The 18717-nt window shown below is 37.7% G+C and overlaps 1 protein-coding gene across 11 annotated transcripts in view; it reads left to right on the top strand.

The window, feature by feature from the left end:
• LOC5573236 (rap guanine nucleotide exchange factor 4) overlaps positions 1 to 18717 on the top strand; it is a 1027655-nt gene that overhangs the window by 597366 nt on the left and 411572 nt on the right. Inside the window, exon 1 of one of the 11 annotated variants that reach the window (XM_021840362.1) lies at positions 7897 to 8058. The exons of the other annotated variants lie outside the window; for them this stretch is intronic. Within the exon in view, the coding sequence (XP_021696054.1) occupies positions 7945 to 8058 (114 nt within the window). The 5' untranslated portion in view covers positions 7897 to 7944. Of the gene's footprint in view, positions 1 to 7896; positions 8059 to 18717 lie in introns of those variants that run through there. 11 annotated transcript variants of the gene reach the window in all.

Genomic DNA, 18717 nt, shown 5'->3' on the forward strand with positions numbered 1-18717 from the left:
ATTTTTTGGGGAATCTTTAATTGTATACCTCCCATACTAGAGGGTTCATCAATATCGAGCTATAGAGAGTTGATTGTATAATCATTTTTTTCTAATTTGATCGTAACGGAAATTATATTCGAATATAATAATTTTTTGATCGGCCATGTGTCACAGGATTCATTAAACATGCTAGAACGACTTAGGTTACTTTGGCACTACCTGCCGATTGGCTATCACTTATTGACCTAGACCAAACCAAACCAAATGAAGTATCAATTATTGTTTTCATTCCTCAGAGGTTGAAAAAAAATATAATGTGACGAAAAAATCCCGCTATTTACACCCTTTATAGAGCTCCACATCTCAGCGAAGGCGTGTCTCTTATCAAACAGAATCGATTTGATTTTTAAAGATTCAAATGAAAAAATTGACCTCAGTTGAAATTGTTTGAAATTAGGCAAAAGTGGCAAGAGTAAAGTGGTTTGAAGACAAAACTAATATCTTTTTAATGTATTCTCTGAGCAGAATCTCAATAGAGAAATCAAAGAGCAGATTGGAGTATCTTGTACCTTTTGATTCCACCCAAAATTGCTTATCTTTGACAGATACACGTATTTCGACTACCACTTGCAGCTTTCTTCAGTGTCAGTTACTCCGTATCCAGTGGATACGAATGAATGGCACTGAAGAAAGCTGCAAGTGGTAGTCGAAATACGCGTATCTGCCAAAGATAAGCAATTTATGGCGGAATTGAAAGGTAACAACTGATATGCCCAAAACTATTATGGTTTCGTATATTTACTTCGTATTTTTGATATCCCAAATCAATATTCCAATGAACACATACACACAGTCATTATTCAGGACGTTCTACCAATACCTTAAAAGATTTAACAGCGTGAAAATTGTTTAAAGCATCCAATGATTGCAACTTCCTACATTGGCACATAAATCTTCTAGAACTTCTTGCTAACATTCCCCATAAATAAGAGAGATCCTGTGGCCTTTTACGAGCAAGAATCGGACAAACGACTAACGATTTACATTCAGCTGCAATTCCACTTCTACTGGTACACATAATAACCTCGCTGAAATTCCCTCCGAAGCTCACCGCATCCCGCTTAATCGAAAATTCAACCGTCCAGCAAAAAGACTCCGCGCCGAACACCGGAAGACACATTTCACCGTGACCTAGGTCGCTCGGCACGGAAATAGCTCCCGTAAAGCAAACATACCACCCGCCGAGTGCAGGTGGTGTACATAGGAGTATGTAGCTATGTTACACATCATGCTACGTGCTAAGGTTGACCTGATAGTCATTTTAGCTTTCCTGTTGCACGTTTACAGTACGAGAACAGACGAACAGACGTAACACTCCAAAAATCCAATTGCCTTTTCACAACATCAATGAAATACGATTATTTGCAGCAAGGTCTGTCGATGGCGCTAGTATGAAATGTCAAACACGAAGAAAAACGACGCGCGCGCCTCTAGTTGTGAAATATGTTAAATTGGAAATTTGAAATGATCGTTTATTGGAGCGTAGTCGATGGAAAATTCGTCAGTGTTACGTCAGTTTGCTCGTGGTACGTGCATCCGCTCACGCCTGGATCGCAAAGGGGGGTTCTTGATGGGCCTGGTTGTGACTTACGGGTGCACAGCTGGAGGTGCCATTTGAACTGTATGTAGAGATAGAACGGCTCGAAATATAATGGTTGATTTTACGATGAGCTTCGCAGCTTTGCTAGAGTTGCCAGTTTAATTTGAACTTTACTGCTGTTTCTAGTACATCGTCGTTTGTACATTCATGTTTGGGGCAGCGTAATAGAGAAGTAATTCTTTTCTGCATTAAATTACCTTAGAACTTGAGAGATCTCTTCTATTTTTTCTTACAATTGAAATGAATTCTTTTTCTTCGTCTGTTCTTTTTCTTATTCTTAGTATTACGTCCCAACAAGGGTCTTCCTTAGCCGAGTGGTTAGAGTCCCAGGCTACAAAGCAAAGCCATGCTGAAGGTATCTGGGTTCAAATCCCGGTCAGTCCAGGATCTTTTCGTAATGGAAATTTCCTTGACTTCCCTGGGCATAGAGTATAATCGTACCTGCCACACGATATACGAATGCGAAATGGTAACTTTGGCAAAGAAAGCTCTCAGTTAATAACTGTGGAAGTGCTCATAGGAACACTAAGCTGAGAAGCAGGCTCTGTCCCAGAGAGAACGTTATTGCCAAGAAGAAGAAGAACGTCCCAACAGGAACACAGCCAGCTTTTCAGCTTAATATTCAAAAAGCACTTCTGCAGTTCAGCTAGTAACTTTCTTTGTAAACTTTGCTACCTCATGCAGAAGGTGTAAGGCTTTGTTTTTACAGCAGCAAACTTGTGCACTTGACTAAGGAAGGCCCCAACTTGAGAACTGGATAGACACTTAAATTTTGATTTGATCATGAACTTATCTCGTTTAATAGAGAAAATTTGAAATGAATCGAAGTTCAGTCTTCTACAGACTATTTGCCATACTATCTTTATAAATAAAAATGGAGTGGTGTTTGTATGTCACGAAATGGCTTCCGAACGGGTCAACCGATTTGAATGAGTAATTTCCCGTTTTGTTCGTCAAGTGTTCCGATGTGTTTGTGTGTATAAAAATCCCAGGATATTCACCGGGAAAGTCGAAAAAAACAAGCGTGAACGGAACTGTCATTTTGTATGGAACGGTCCATAGCGTTTTTCAAAAGCCTACTTGATGGCAAGACGAAGTTTGCCGGGTCTACTAGTCAGTAAATAAAAGTCGTAAATGACTTTTGAAAAAGTCATGTGCCGCAAAGTGAAACGCGAATCTGATTAATTTCTGGGCTGAGAACCTTTACCTTAAAATTTAGACCGATTCAAATTGAGCATGAGCATGAGCATGATTGACCGCCCGCAGTTGCTATTCCGTTATTGCAAGAACAGCTGTACTTACACAGGGAACCAACAGACACTACTCGGGATCAGTAGCATCCTCAATGTGTAAGTACTGGTGCTCTCATTATTATAATAAACAATACCGGTGCCGGCTGCGTCCGAATGCGGGTCAATTTGGGAATGGGAGGGCAATGTTGACGTGTTACTTGCTTTACAGAAGCCGAGGAGTCCTCTGCACTTCCACAAGAAAACACTGGGAGTTTGGATACGGGAAAGGATTCGTTTTGGTAAACGATAAATATATAATTCGAAATAAATACGTTATGATATACACGGATGCCCGACACCGATAGTGCGGTTAATACGCAAACCGGACACGATACTGATTTCGTTGCTCGCTCGACAGGAGCATACAACAGGTTCAACGCATCAACCACCACCGACGCGTTTTTTTTGTGCTTCACCGGCGCACTTCGTTTTTTCTTCCGCGCAACGCAAACCGGACACAATTGATCCGGATTCCATCGTTCGCCCACAAAGGAGCATGCAACAGATTCAACGGATCCAATACTACTCTTAAAATTTAGACCGATTCAAATTTTCGAAAAATAAAGTTAATTCTGTTTCCTTGGCCAGTGGGAACTAGTCAATATTATAATAATTTTATAAATTCATCCAGTGTTTTGTTCGTAGTATAGCTCAAGAATTTTACCAAATATCCCTCAAAAAGCTTTGGAAGGATTCTTTCATAAAACCCGATAGGATTTTCCCCGGAAATTTAAACTAAAATTCCTGATAAATTCTTCATCTAGGTACTTGCTGTTATACATTACTCAAAGTATTTCATCAAAACTTTCGATTTAGAAATGCATACAATTTCTTAATGAATTTATCCGAGAATTTTCATGAAAATTGCTGATGAATATTTTATAATTTTCTAATGGCATTTTTAAGCAGTCCAGTGAATATTTATCTATTGATTCCACTTATAATGCTGCAGAGAATGTATTTAATAATTACATCTGAAACTCCTTTTACTTTTACAGAAGTGTTTTCCGACTTTCAATGTAATCATTCCTTTTGAAAATTTAAATGGATGAATTTTCCCTTGAGATACTAGAAACATGTTTCTTTAGGTAACTAGGATTGTCATGTATATTACGGCTTAAACCAGCCGACGTTGTTTTTCAATAAGCGTCAAGGTCGTAGACACAAAAGTCAATTTGGACAAATTGAGATGTTTCTTTGGATTTTATTCCTAGTCATTATTCCAGGATCTAGCCATACATTATTCCATAGATTTCATAAATACTTTTTTCAGGTGTTTTTGAATACAGATTTTTAACGAAAATGCACCGAAGAAGAAACAGATTTTGAGATGTTATCTGTTGCTTCTGTAATTCTTTCTAGAATCAGAACAAGATTTTTTTTAACAATGTCTCCCAATGTATGTCCAGGAAGACATCGAAAATTTGTCGTTCTAGTTGACACGAATTTCCCGGGAATCTCACAAGATTCCAAAAAAAATCCCGCAGAATTCCTTACGGTTTCGCACGAAATTCTAATAGGACTCCCACAAGATTTTTGTAGGATTCTTTCGTGATTCTCACAGAATTTCTACAAGATTGTCTCAGGAATTGTAAACGTTTCCTGAACAAAACTCGCAGGATTACTGTAGTACTCACACCGGATCAGTATTCTCCGCAGTATTCTCGAAACATTTACACCGAACTTCAACATAACTCCCAAAGAATTCCCACAGTATTACCCCTAGATGCTGCAAGGTTCCAACTGGAATTCCAATGTATCTCTACACTATTTCTAAAGGACTCCTGAAGCTTTCAACAGAATCCCAACAAAACTCCAGATGAATTCTTATAGAATTTATTATAGAATTTCCCACAGGATTCTCACAAAACTCGCAAAGAGTTCCCTCAGAATTTCCATAGGTTCTCACAAGAATACCACGGTACTTCCGAACGATTTAAAAAGTATTTCCACAGTATTCTCACAATATTTGCAAAGATTTTTCACAGGTTTCTCACAGTATTTTCGCATGAATCCCTGGATTCCAATTTCACAATTACCACTAGAATAACAAAATCCATGCTGGGATTCCAGAATATTCGCTTAAATCCTATAATCCGCACTGAAATCGAAAGATTCACGCATATCTGAGAATCAACACTCGAATCCCAGGATCTACACTGGATTCCAAGTATTCACCTTGTAATCCAAGAATCTGCATTGCACTTCCAGGATCTACATTGGAATTCCAAAATATACACTGGAATCCCTAGATCCACACTGACACCATACGAATCATCATACAGTCTCAGGATCCTGATAAAGATATTACAATCCACATTGAAATCAAACACTTAACACTGAAATATAAGGATTTACATTGGAATTTCAAGATTCACAATGGAATCCCAGAATTCACACTGTAATCAAATCATCCACATCAGTCCCAAGATTCAAACTAGAACAATCTATACTACAATCGCAGCACCCACACTGGAAAACCAAAATCCACAAAGTATCCCAGAACCCACACTGGCATTCCAGGATCTGCGACGAACTCAAAGGATCCACAATGAAATACCACAACTGTATTCTCAAGACTACTGGAATCTCAGGATCCATACTGCAATCTTAGGTTCTACACTGGAATTCTATAATCTACGCTGGCCCTGGAATTCCTGGATCCACACTGAAATACCCAAACCCACACTGACTGTCGTCCCAGTATCCACAATGGAATATCAGGATCTACACTGAAATCACAGTATTCACACTTGGATCTCGGTTATACACCAAAATCCCAGAAGCCACACTGAAATCTCAGGACATACATGGAATTCCAGAATCCATTCAGAAATCCTTGAATCCAACCTGAAATACCTACACTAGAATAACCTCGGATTCACACAGGTATCCCAGGATTCTGGAAAATCACGACCCCAAAACCCACACTAGAATCCCAGGATCCACACTGGAATCTCGAGATCCATATTGAAATCCCAGGATTTACACTGTAATCAAATAATCCACACTGAAATACCACTATCCAAACTGCTGCCCCAGAAGCCACATTGTAGTCTCTGGATCTGCACTGCCATGACTGGATCCACACTGGAATCTCAGTATCCAAACTGGAATGCCAGGATTCAATTTCAAAATTTCAATCACAGGATCCACACTACAATCCCAAGATCCTCTCTAGAATCAAAAGTATAAAACTGAATGAAAACATGATCAGCTATTAATTCTTTCAAATCATCCTGGAACCCCTGGATCCACACTTGAATGCCTGATCCCACACTGTAATTACGAGATGTACACTTGAATGCAATGATTCACACAGGAATTCCATGATCCACACTTGTATCCCAGAATCCACAATCACAATTAAATCATAAGATAGACACTGAAATCAAAATGGAAACTGGAATCCCACGATATACTTCGAAATCCCAGAATCATCACAGGAATTGAAGGATTCACACTGGTATCCCAGCATCCACTCTGCAATCCCAGGACCCACTCTAAAAATCCAGGATCCACTCCGTACTGGAATCAAAGGTACTACACTGAAGTATTAAGATCCACACTAGAGTCCCTGTATGTACACTGGAATCCTACGGTCTATAAATAATCCCTGGATCCAGTCTGGAATCAAAGGATCCACATTGAAACATTATTATCCACAGTAGAATACCAGGATTCACACTTCAATACCAGTACACACTGAAATCTAAATATTCGCATTGGAATCTCAGGATCCCCACTACAATCTAAATTGTAATGAAAAGATCCACACTGAAATACCAGAATCCACACTCAAGTCCCAGGATCCATACTACAAGTCATATGATCCATTTTGTAATTTCAAAATTCTTACTGGAAACCCAGAATCACTGAACGTTTGAGGCTTCTAATCTCAAAAAAAAATCACTGGGTGTTAATAAATTACAATTCCGAATAGAGGTAATAACTTATTTCTGAATTTGAAACAATCTGCTAAGCATCAATATGGAGCGAAAATGTGTGTGAAATACTTATCTATATCTATATCTGTGAAATACTTAATATATCTTGTGATTTTTTGTTTTTCTGTGTAACGTCTAAAACTCAATAAAAACAGAGTAGAACTTTGTTAATGAGTTTGATTTGCATATGACTTAAAATGTCTGGAACATGTATAATAATACAATAGCATATTCTTACTGAAAATCCTAAATATCTGCACACAAAATTAGATCTTTACGAAGTGGTAGAAACAGGAACTTTTCTGTTCCAGCTCATTAAACATTAAAATATGCATGTACATTTTTGGTAAAAGGTATTGGTTTATGGAACGCCTTGCCAAATTTCTTTAAGGAAATATATTAATGTACAGTGTTTAAGAAGGATTAAAATGTATGCTTTGATCATTTTTGTATAGATTTTCTTAATTCTAAAAAGTATATGTAATTGTGAACATGATGCGCCCCATAATAATTTTGTGGCAAATATAAGATTTATATCTTACGCTGTTTGTGAAAAATGCAACAAATAAATAAATAAAATACAGAACACTATAAATGTCGTTCAAAAGCCAGGTGGCCACGTGGCCTCTGGTTCACTCAAGCAGCAACGCCCAACATAACTCGTTAACGCCTTTTAAGGTGAAGATGAATCGAAACCAGAGTTCAAATTTTCAAGAGCACGGATCTGGAGAACCGAACATCCGTTTGAGCTGAAAACCTAATCGATTGGTCACCGCCAGCTAGTGACCAATCAATTAAGTTTTCAGCTTAAACGGATGTTTGGTTTTCCAGATTCTTGAAAATTTGAACTTTGGCTTCGATTCATCTTCACCTTAAGCCATGTTCCAAGAACCGTTCCGTTGATGCGAAACCAGGGCCTTGTTTTCCACTCAAATCACACAAGACAGCAAACAAACAAACAGAGGGCACAATCTTCAAATAAATCCTCAAAATAGAACACCCAGAACTCCACCGTGTGTTGACTCGGGGTGAGCCTTCTTTGATCTGCGACGAACTCCCATCCATGTGCTGCCATCGGAAGCATAGCAGGCGTGCGTATGATGTTTCCAAGGGCAACAACGAAGGATCCAACCGTGCTCGACGCCATCTCTGCTGGAGCAACAGATTAAAGAACAAGGTAAATTTCGCGCATCACTGAAACTTTCTTTTCCATTTCGCTGGAGGTTGGCTGATTTCTTGTACCTATTCACACATAGATACGTACACTACCCGCAAAAAGAATGAGAACCTTAGTCAATCCCAAAGAATTTATGTGCAATAGGGTCATAAAATTGTGATAAATTTTGTTTTTATCAAATAACAGCGTGCTCTTGCTACTAATTTGGCAAAATTTCCCCCTCAGATAATCTCTAACCATATTTCAACTTTGATTTACAAAATGCTTAGTCGACAAAACACACCACAGGAGTTTTCATTTTTAACACTGGGTTTGTTCCCATCTGACATTTCGGACGGGCCACGGAAAACAAAATACGTTCAAAATTTTACTTTAAACCAAGAGGTATTGCTGTGTGCGTTTAAAATGCAAATATCAAATGCGGGAACACCAAATGCGGTAAGATTTTTCACAGGAAATGCGGTGTCAAAGATAGATTTTTCTTGCTAGGGCGGCGGTGATTTCTATAATCGTTGCTAGATGTCCTTCGATCAGTGAATCAAATTGTCATCAAAGGAGACGAAAAACAAACAACAAAGCAAGTCGCTCACAACACGTTCGTCCATACTTTTGCGGATTGGGATACAATCAGAAGCAAAATTGTCATGACAATCACAGGGCACAACATTGTTGCAACCTTTTCAACTCGCGATTATTCAGTTATTATAAACACAAAACCAAATTTGTCTTATGCATGCTGTTCGATAGTGTGCCAATGTTTACCAATACAGAGAAAGTTCTCGAAAATTGCTATGCGAAGCCCAGAAAATCGGTGTCCACGTGGTGATCGATTATTGTCAGATTTTGTTCAAGTGGTGATAAACTGATGTTGCGGCATAAAAATGTTACAACAAGAATAGGAGATGACAATGTCTAAGCTGCTGAGTGTTGGGTGACAATTTATTCACTGCCTTCGATTTATTTTTCCGCATTTGAAGGACGTTTGCATCCAAAATGCAAACAGCAATATAAAAAAATCTCAATAACCGGAAAAATGAGAGAAACATCCGTAAATTGAGTAAACATGGTTGTTGTGGTTGCAATTAGAGTGTCTGTAAACAAGAGTGACGTCTTGTTCCAGCTTTGACAGGTCTCCTGCTCGATTGGAACGCGGATTTGTATGGAATTGACAGTTCGCCGCTGTTTCAATTTTGACATTGACGCCACTCTTATTTAAATCCACTCTGGTTGCAATATCCCAAATGTTGCAATATTTGGTAAAGCGATCCCGTACCTTGGGCGTGAAGTGTACACATCTAACGACTCAAATTTTATTCAACCGAAGACGACGGCAGAAAACACCGGTTGCCAGCATTCTTCCTTCGAAATTTGCGCCCGAAAAGTTTCCACATCCGTTGAAACGTTGCTCAAAAGTGCAATTATAACTGCATTAACAATGGTGCGTGAAATTCAAAAACTTTGCCCGCCCACACCCGGGCAAACCAACTTGGAAGCTTACACATCTAAGGAAGGGAAATCAAATTCCGGTAGTTGAATAACGTTATTGCGGGGAAAATTTTGTGGCAGGCGGAAACGAAGTGCTGTCTCGCAAACTGTTGACGTTGGAATGCTAATAGGTTCTTTTTTTCTTGGATTTTGAGTTTTCATGCTTCACAGAAGGTTTTTCGCCTCATGTGGTTTTGGATTCGTTAGTTTGCGGTTCCTTTTGTAAGTGGTAATTATAAAAAAGATAAATATTTGCAATGATGGCTAAATATAGTGATAACGTTTTTTAGTAATTGCTAAAAGTTATTCTATTATTATTGCTATCGATTCATTTGTTTCTCAAGAACAATTATTAACACTATCTTCAGTCGCTTTTGTATTGCGAAAGTCAAATTTAATCGCTAGCAAGGCAGGCGTGAGGGATGTTAGTACAGTCAACAACCAATAACTCGATACTAAGGAATCATCGAGCTAGAAACGTATCGAGCTGAGACGAGACTCGCGAAGACGGTCTTCTTTTTCTGTGATTGCTGAGTTTTTTTCTTATTCCACTTTGTGTTTATACCAATTATGCGCATGCTGTTCAAATCCTCACATGAACCTCTCAGCAAAAAATGATTGAGTTTGCATAACATCGAATCATAAATAGCCATTTGAGTGAAATTTCATGCCAGCAAACGTAGCAGACATTAGAAATAATTAATCTTCTGCTTATATTTATCAGCAACTTTGGAAAAAACTGCTCTGCCGACTGAGGTTTTCAATAACAGTTTACTTTGAACACAATACTTTTCACTTTTTCAGCCATAAAAACGGTGGGCTGCATTTGACGTTACGTGAGAGGGGAATCTGGGCTGCATATGACGTTGATATTTTTCCTCTTCGCGAGTCTCTCTCAGGTATCGAGTTATAGAACACGAAGCCAGTGCAAATGCTATCCAATGGACCATCGAGGTAGCCATGAAAATCAACATTTGTTCTAGAAATGTAATTTGAGAAAAAAAATGAAAAAAAAACTACAGCGATAATTTCCTAAAGGTATTAAGGCGAAGTAAGCCGTCATTGAAATTTGTACGCGTCGTTGATGATTGTTGCTAAATCATGGTACAATTTTGAATTGAAGAAAATCAGTTGGTATTGCACTGACGCATCTGATAAAGTATAAGCATACTCTCTGCATGTCAGCGCATATTGTGATACTTTTCTGGATGAACATGAACTATGAGGACTGAGTTTTTTTTTAATTTGAAATTGCGAACTGCAATGTCAACATGGGTGCCCAAACGAATGACGGGCTACTTAGTCTTAATCTCTATCCCAATTCTCAGGAGAGTCTTTGGTGTAGTTGCTGAAGATTTCTTAGATGAAATATTGAAAGTGTCCTTAAACGATATCGCGAAAGAGAATTGAAATACAGTGTCTTACCGATTTTAGCAACAAGGCTCGATTTTTATGTTGCCAAAATTGGGATGTTGCCAAATTCGGGAATTTTGAAATGCTTGTGTTTTTATCATTCTAATCTCTAAAAGTATCAGAAAATGCATGGCAATTACTACGAATGATGCGAAAAATGTCTGGGAGCCTTCTTCAGTTCAGCTTTTGATTTAAAAACAGAAACATGTACTGATTACACTTTTCAACAAAAAAAGTCGATATGAATGCACAGAGACCGGACACCCCGGGCTTGAAAGTATAAAAATAAACAAAAATAATGGCGTTTTCAGAATGTTCGTGTCTGCCCCAGGTCATTTTTAAAATATACTTGAACTTTTTGCATTTTTTATTTAAAAATCTAATCTAATCAATAAACCGACACAGTGTTTTATATTCAGGACAGGGGAATTCATGTGCCATATAATGTTTTCAACTTTAAATACAATATGAAGAGTTGTAATAAGATTTGCAGGGAGCCCTCCCCCCTTTTTTGTACCCTCTCCATTTTTAAAGTATCGCAAATGATGGAATATTTGATATACAGGGGGTTGTCAAAATAACTGGGACAGGCAAAAATTGGGCCAACTTTGGAATGCTGTAACTTTGACAAAAATTGACCGATTTCAATTTTTTAAGAAGTAATGGACGGGTCAACTAATCTAGTTTTGAGGTGCATCCACGGAGATGAACTATGACCACCGGATACCGGTGATAATCCGGATTTCCGGAAGCATGTCTTATGCAGTAAAATTATGACGTGTTTTTAGCAAAGGTCTCGGCTAAAAAATCAAAATTTTACTACACATGAAGATAGAAGATCTAATTCTGAAGCGATTGGTGCGCCAAGTATTAATATTGGTCCAGAAACAACCAATATATGGCCATTTCCCCGGAATCGGTGCCGGTAGTGGATCCGAATTGGGATCAAACAATTTATTCACTCAAAATATGTCGCGCAATATTGTTTTCTCCCTAGCATATCATAAAATACCCTATTATAAGTTGAAAATGAGTCTTGTACAGATTTGGCCACTCATGGCGCCGCCCAGTGCCCCGGGGGAACCTTGCATAGGGGACATTTCGATTTTGACACCAAAGCATATCATGCGACGGCTCATTCTTCATGTCTTGTCGTAAATAGGGCAACTGTAGACTCAAAATGGATAGTTGACTACAGTGACTACTTCCGGGACCACCGGATGTTCCAGAGGGAACCTGTAATTAGGGACAATTGAAATTGAACTCCAATACATATCGTGCGACAGTTCACTTTTCATGTCTCGTGCTAAATAGGGCTATTGTAGACCTAAAATGGATAATTGACTACAGTGGCCAATTTTGGGACTACCGGAATTTCCCGGAGGAACTTGTCATTGGGGACATTTCTGTTTTTACACCAAAACATATCATGCGACGGCTCTTTCTTCATGCCTTGTCGTAAATAAAATAACTGTAGACTCAAAATGGGAATTTAATTGAATTGGCCACTTTTGGGACTACCGGGTGTCCCCTAGGGAACCTATGATTAGGGACAATTGGAATTGAGCTCCAATACTCATCGTGCAACGGCTCATTCTTCATGTTTAGTCATGAATAGGTCAACTTTAGACCGAAAATGGATATTTAACTAGAATGGCCACTTTGGGGACCTCCTATAGTTCCCTAAGGAACCTATCACTTTTGGGACCACCGGAATTTCCCGGAGGAATCTGTCATTGAAGACATCACAGCCTCCCTCAGGGATATCCGGTGGTCACAAAAGTGGCCACTGTAGTCAAATATCCACCTAAGGTCTACAATAGCCCTATTTAGCACGAGACATGAAAAATGAACTGTCGCACGATATGTATTGGAGTTCAATATCAATTGTCCCTAATTACAGGTTCCCTCTGGAACATCCGGTGGTCCCGGAAGTAGTCACTGTAGTCAACTATCCATTTTGAGTCTACAGTTGCCCTATTTACGACAAGACATGAAGAATGAGCCATCGCATGATATGCTCTGGTGTCAAAATCGAAACGTCCCCTATGCAAGGTTCCCCCGGGGCACTGGGTGGCGCCATGAGTGGCCAAATCTGTACAAGACTCATTTTCAACTTATAATAGGGTATTTTATGATATGCTAGGGAGAAAACAATATTGCGCGACATATTTTGAGTGAATAAATTGTTTGATCCCAATTCGGATCCACTACCGGCACCGATTCCGGGGAAATGGCCATATAATGGTTGTTTCTAGACCAATATTAATACTTGGCGCACCAATCGCTTCAGAATTAGATCTTTTATCTTCATGTGTAGTAAAATTTTGATTTTTTAGCCGAGACCTTTGCTAAAAACACGTCATAATTTTACTGCATAAGACATGCTTCCGGAAATCCGGATTATCACCGGTATCCGGTGGTCATAGTTCATCTCCGTGGATGCACCTCAAAACTAGATTAGTTGACCCGTCCATTACTTCTTAAAAAATTGAAATCGGTCAATTTTTGTCAAAGTTACAGCATTCCAAAGTTGGCCCAATTTTTGCCTGTCCCAGTTATTTTGACAACCCCCTGTATATCAAATATTCCATCATTTGCGATACTTTAAAAATGGGGAGGGTACAAAAAAGGGGGGAGGGCTCCCTGCAAATCTTATTACAACTCTTCATATTGTATTTAAAGTTGAAAACATTATATGGCACATGAATTCCCCTGTCCTGAATATAAAACACTGTGTCGGTTTATTGATTAGATTAGATTTTTAAATAAAAAATGCAAAAAGTTCAAGTATATTTTAAAAATGACCTGGGGCAGACACGAACATTCTGAAAACGCCATTATTTTTGTTTATTTTTATACTTTCAAGCCCGGGGTGTCCGGTCTCTGTGCATTCATATCGACTTTTTTTGTCGAACTGTGTTATATGCGCCATCTGAAAAGCACACTTGTTTTACACAGTACAAGCGTGGTATTACTTTCAGTGGCCATTTGCGACTGTTCTAGAGCGCAAATGTGCTTAGAAACCAGACCATATCTAAGTAGCAGATTATGAATACAGGTTCGGTTGAGGATCCTTTCAGGTGGGTTTATTTTAGAGGTTTCTTGAACATAGAGCGCAATTTTGGTGACAACACGTCTTAACAGTAAAGAAGGTTCTAAGTGGAAAAAAGTGGAAGTTTTTCTAAATAACTTCTTACTATCAATGTTATCACGGTTGAAATGTAATGTCAACTTTTTTGTCAAGACTTCCCTGGGCGTACTTGCCAAACGATATACGCATGCAAAAATGGCAACTTTTGGCGTAGAAACTTCTTAGTTAATAACTGTGGAAGTGCTCATTGAAACTAAGCTGAGAAGCAGGCCCTGTCTCAGTGAGGACGTAATGTCAAGAAGAAGAAGAAGGATTGGAAGATATTTCTTGAAACAAAACATCATATTATAGAAGAAATAATCTGTGAAGAGCAACGCGAGTTATTGAAAATTTTGCTTCCGAAATTTCAAATTTCATTCATTTCATTGCGTTTCATTTTTCAAGATTTATTTATTAGATTTTTTTTACGAACTCGTCAAGAAACTGCTTGCAAAATCTCTATTGTGCATATGAATTTAATCAAGGATTTCACCATTTGATGCTTCTGGTAGAAATACAATCGCTACATGTATCTCTGATGTTTTGATTTTATTTCTGTAAGATCCTGTAACATTCGTAAAAATGAAAACGGATAGCAAAAAAATGTAGCTTAGATGCGGAGTCAGTGGAAAAAAATTGTAGTACAGGTCGGACTCGATTATCCGGAGTATCGATTTTTTTTTCACTCCGGATAATCGAATCACTGAGAAAAAAATGAAGTCTTCGATAAAAGAACATAAATATTATCTTTTTTTGTTGTTTTATTTATATGACGCGGTGGTGTAACCTAAAACTATTTCTAGGAAAAGTACGGGTCTTTACAAGAATTTTTTTTTTACCAGCATACAGAAAAACCACTTTTTTAAACCCCCCTGTTCTTAAATATTTTCAGGACTGCAAAACCATTCATTTTGTATATTGTAATACCAAATAATCTCAGATTTATGCATAAAAATTGAAAAACAAGAACATCAAAAATTAAATTCCGGATAATCGAGTCTTAAATTCCGGAGATTCGAATCCCGGATAATCGAGTCCCCGGATAATCGAGTATCCGGATAATCGAGTCCGACCTGTAATCATTTATTTTTTCTTCTTTTTAATTGTAGAGAAGCATTATATAAATGTTAACAATGTCCGAAGAATTTTGAGCATGGGCTTTTTACTCACTCTTAGAATTCTTCTAAAGAAGAAGAATCTTCTACGGATTAACTAATAAATGATCACGAGACAATTTGAAAACATTTTGAGGATCTTCAAACCGCCACACATAATCCGATTTGTACGTTAATTGCAAGCACATAAAAATAACAAAACATTAACGATCAACACAGTAAAGCTAATCATCTTAACATTTGATGCTTTTATTACACTTGTTTTTACTGATGATTACTATCCTATTCCACCAAATTATTATGCCTTTTAAACAATGTAGCATTTATTTTTACAGCTTGCCTGCTTTATGTCAATTCCCCTATGAAAAATGCGCGTTTTACTTATAAGTATATTCAACATTAGCTTTCTAAGCTCGCAATGGTCACCAACATTTTCATTTTTACTTATTTTTGCTTTGTTTGAACTCACAATATTAGGATTCAGTGCTTGATTATCAATTGAAAATATTTTTCCATGTGTTGCCAAAATCGGGAAGAAAATGTTGCCAAAAACGGGTGTTGCCAAAATCGGAGGTAGACAAAAGCGGGTGTTGCCAAAATCGGGAAGGCACTGTAATAATTATGATTGTGCGATATTTGCCAGAAAACCATTCGCCAGAAAACTATTCGCCAGAATGACATCTGCCAGAAAACCATTCGCCAGAATGTACCATTTACCAGAAAACCATTTGCCAGAATGTACCATTCACCAGAAAGTACCATTCCCCAGAAATATTTTTCTTGTCGATTTTGATCATGAAACATCTCGGAATCCAAGGATGGCCGTCACAATTTTCCACTTGTGCTACTTTTTACATGTCCAAAAGCACTAAATTGAACAAATAGTACGGTAACTATCTCGTTCTTCTCATTTTAAGCTTTCTGCTAGTGCACAGAGCGGAGACAATATAACATTGTTATTCTAAATCTTCTTCTTTCTGGCGTTACGTTCCCACTGGGACAGAGCCTGCTTCACAGCTTAGTGTTCTTATGAGCACTGCCGTAGTTATTCACTGAGAGCTTACTATGCCAATGACCATTTTTACATGTGTATATCGTGTGGCAGGTACGAAGATACTCTATGCCCTAGGAAGTCGAGAAAATTTCCAATCCTCGACCGGTGGGAACCCACGACCCTCAGCTTGGTCATGCTGAATAGCTGCGCGTTTACCGCTACGGCTATCTGGGCCCCTATTCTACATCTCTCACGAGATTTTTGGCTATGAGGTTTTGATACAATATTCTAAGCTGTTTTACCTAGTTTTAACCTTCCAGTCGTCGCGCGGTTTCCTACCGTCAGAAGCACCACGCTACTATTGTGAACGAAAAGCGAGGTTTTTTCAGCGGTGTTGTACAAAATACAACAGCGCGACGGCTGAAGTGTTAAGAAAATTTCATTTCCTGTCACCGCGAGCTGTTCTTCTTCAGAATATTGTATTGTACAGAATTTCTCGTGCAACTACCAGATATTTTTTGCTTTTCAATTGACAGTTTATTGGGGTTGTGCTACTTTCTCCCGAATATCGATACCCCGAATGTCGTTTCCCTGAATACCCCGTTTTCTCAAGTAGCCTATTTCCTCGAAATGTTTTGGCACTCATAATTATCAGAACTTATTGATTATTTCAGGGTGATGAACGGTTCATATGAAAAACACCCTTCTTTTTTGATCAGCGGTTCTTTAAAGTTTCTCCGAACTCAGCATTTTTTATTGTTTTCTTTATCGTTCTTTCTAGTTCACCACTCTGTCTCTGAAGATTGTTTCTTATCCATTTTGAACTGCATCTATTTTGGGGCCGTCCATGAATCACGTGGTCGTTCAAGAGGGAGTAGAAGTGGGTGGTTCTATCATAATACCATGATCCATACAAATTTCAAATTTCAAATGTCATTCGGGATAATGGATTGCAGGAAAAAGTGTCATTCGGGTGTCTGGAGTTCGGGGAAATGATATTCGAGGGAACAACATTCGGGTAAAAATAGACCAAAAGGTTTTTAGTAGTAATTTCAGTACATGAATTAGTATTCAAAAAAGAGTATTTGCTTACCGCTACTTGACATGGTGTTTGGCAAATAAGAATTCTCCATTCTCCATGTATAGGATGTTCTTATTAGTTTTACAACTGTCTTGTTTGTCCTCCTCCTGAAAAATGTTATAGTAAATGTAAATTTGGACTGCGAGTGGAGGCATTAATAACTTCATCGAACTGACGGCACAAATAGTTGCAACGTATATCGAAATCTTGTAAATATCCATTGAACTAGCCCTTAAGAAGCAACAAAACTTTTAAGAACAGCTTATGATGAAAAAAAGGGAGCAATACTTGTGAAATATTCCAAACCATAATTTCCTGTAAAACTTAATAATATATAAATAAAAAATTAATTGAAACTGAAAAAACAGAGAGATGGAATTTAATAATTATAAAATAGCATAATCTCATGCTATAACATCTGTAGAACGATGGTTGTAATGTATATTGAAATCTCGTAAATATTAAATGAATTAGTCCATAAGAAGCAACTAAACTTTGAAGAACAGCTTATGCTGAAAAGAAGGGTGAACCTCTTGTGAAGCCTTTCAAACCATAATACCATTTTACAAGGACAACGTATATTAAAAAAACTTACTATGCTATCAGTCATGCTAAGTATTAAACTTTACATCAGTAAGCAGTATCTTTCATGCATAGTGAAGCTGCTTTTAATGAATGCAACTGTTATTCTATTGTATATTCTTTCTAGTTCCACGGTCCCCCAGTATTAAGTGTTGCTTTTTCAATTCATATTTATAAAACTTCAAATATTGATGTTGATCGTTGAATGCTCTAGAAATCGATATTTTCATAATATGTACAGTATTGGACAAAACATTTGCAACTTTTTCGATTTTCCATACAAAATGACCAACTTCGGATAGCTAGATCTCAGTTATTTATGGACCGATTCGAATGAAACTTTCACAGAACATCAGATATAACTTGAATTTTAACATATATTTTTGAATAATTTTTACAATCACGAGTTTATAAGTAATAACGATTTGACTAAAGTGTAATTTTCGACAAAAAATTCAAAACTTTTTATCTCAAGATCTGATAGCCACAAAACTGTCTTTAGCAAACTTATTCATCTCGTCAAAATCTACAACTTTGCTGAAAATACCATGAAGCTATTCCTTCAATATGTTTAGTTAAGTCAAATATAAAAAATCGTCAAAAAATTCACTTTAGTCAAACCGTTACTGCTTTTCAACTTGTGATTGGAAAAACCACTCAAAAATATATGTTAAAATTCAAGTTACGTCTGATAGTCTGTGAAAATTTCATTCAAATCGGTCCATAAATAACTGAGATATATATAGAGATAATAACTGAGTTGGTCATTTTATATGGAAAATCGAAAAAGTTGCAAATGTTTTGTCCAATACTGTACCTAGTCCAACAATTAGAATATGGATATTCGTAGCTGGCT

This window comes from Aedes aegypti, chromosome 2, assembly GCF_002204515.2.
Source record: "Aedes aegypti strain LVP_AGWG chromosome 2, AaegL5.0 Primary Assembly, whole genome shotgun sequence".
Classification (NCBI taxonomy): Eukaryota; Metazoa; Arthropoda; class Insecta; order Diptera; family Culicidae; genus Aedes; species Aedes aegypti.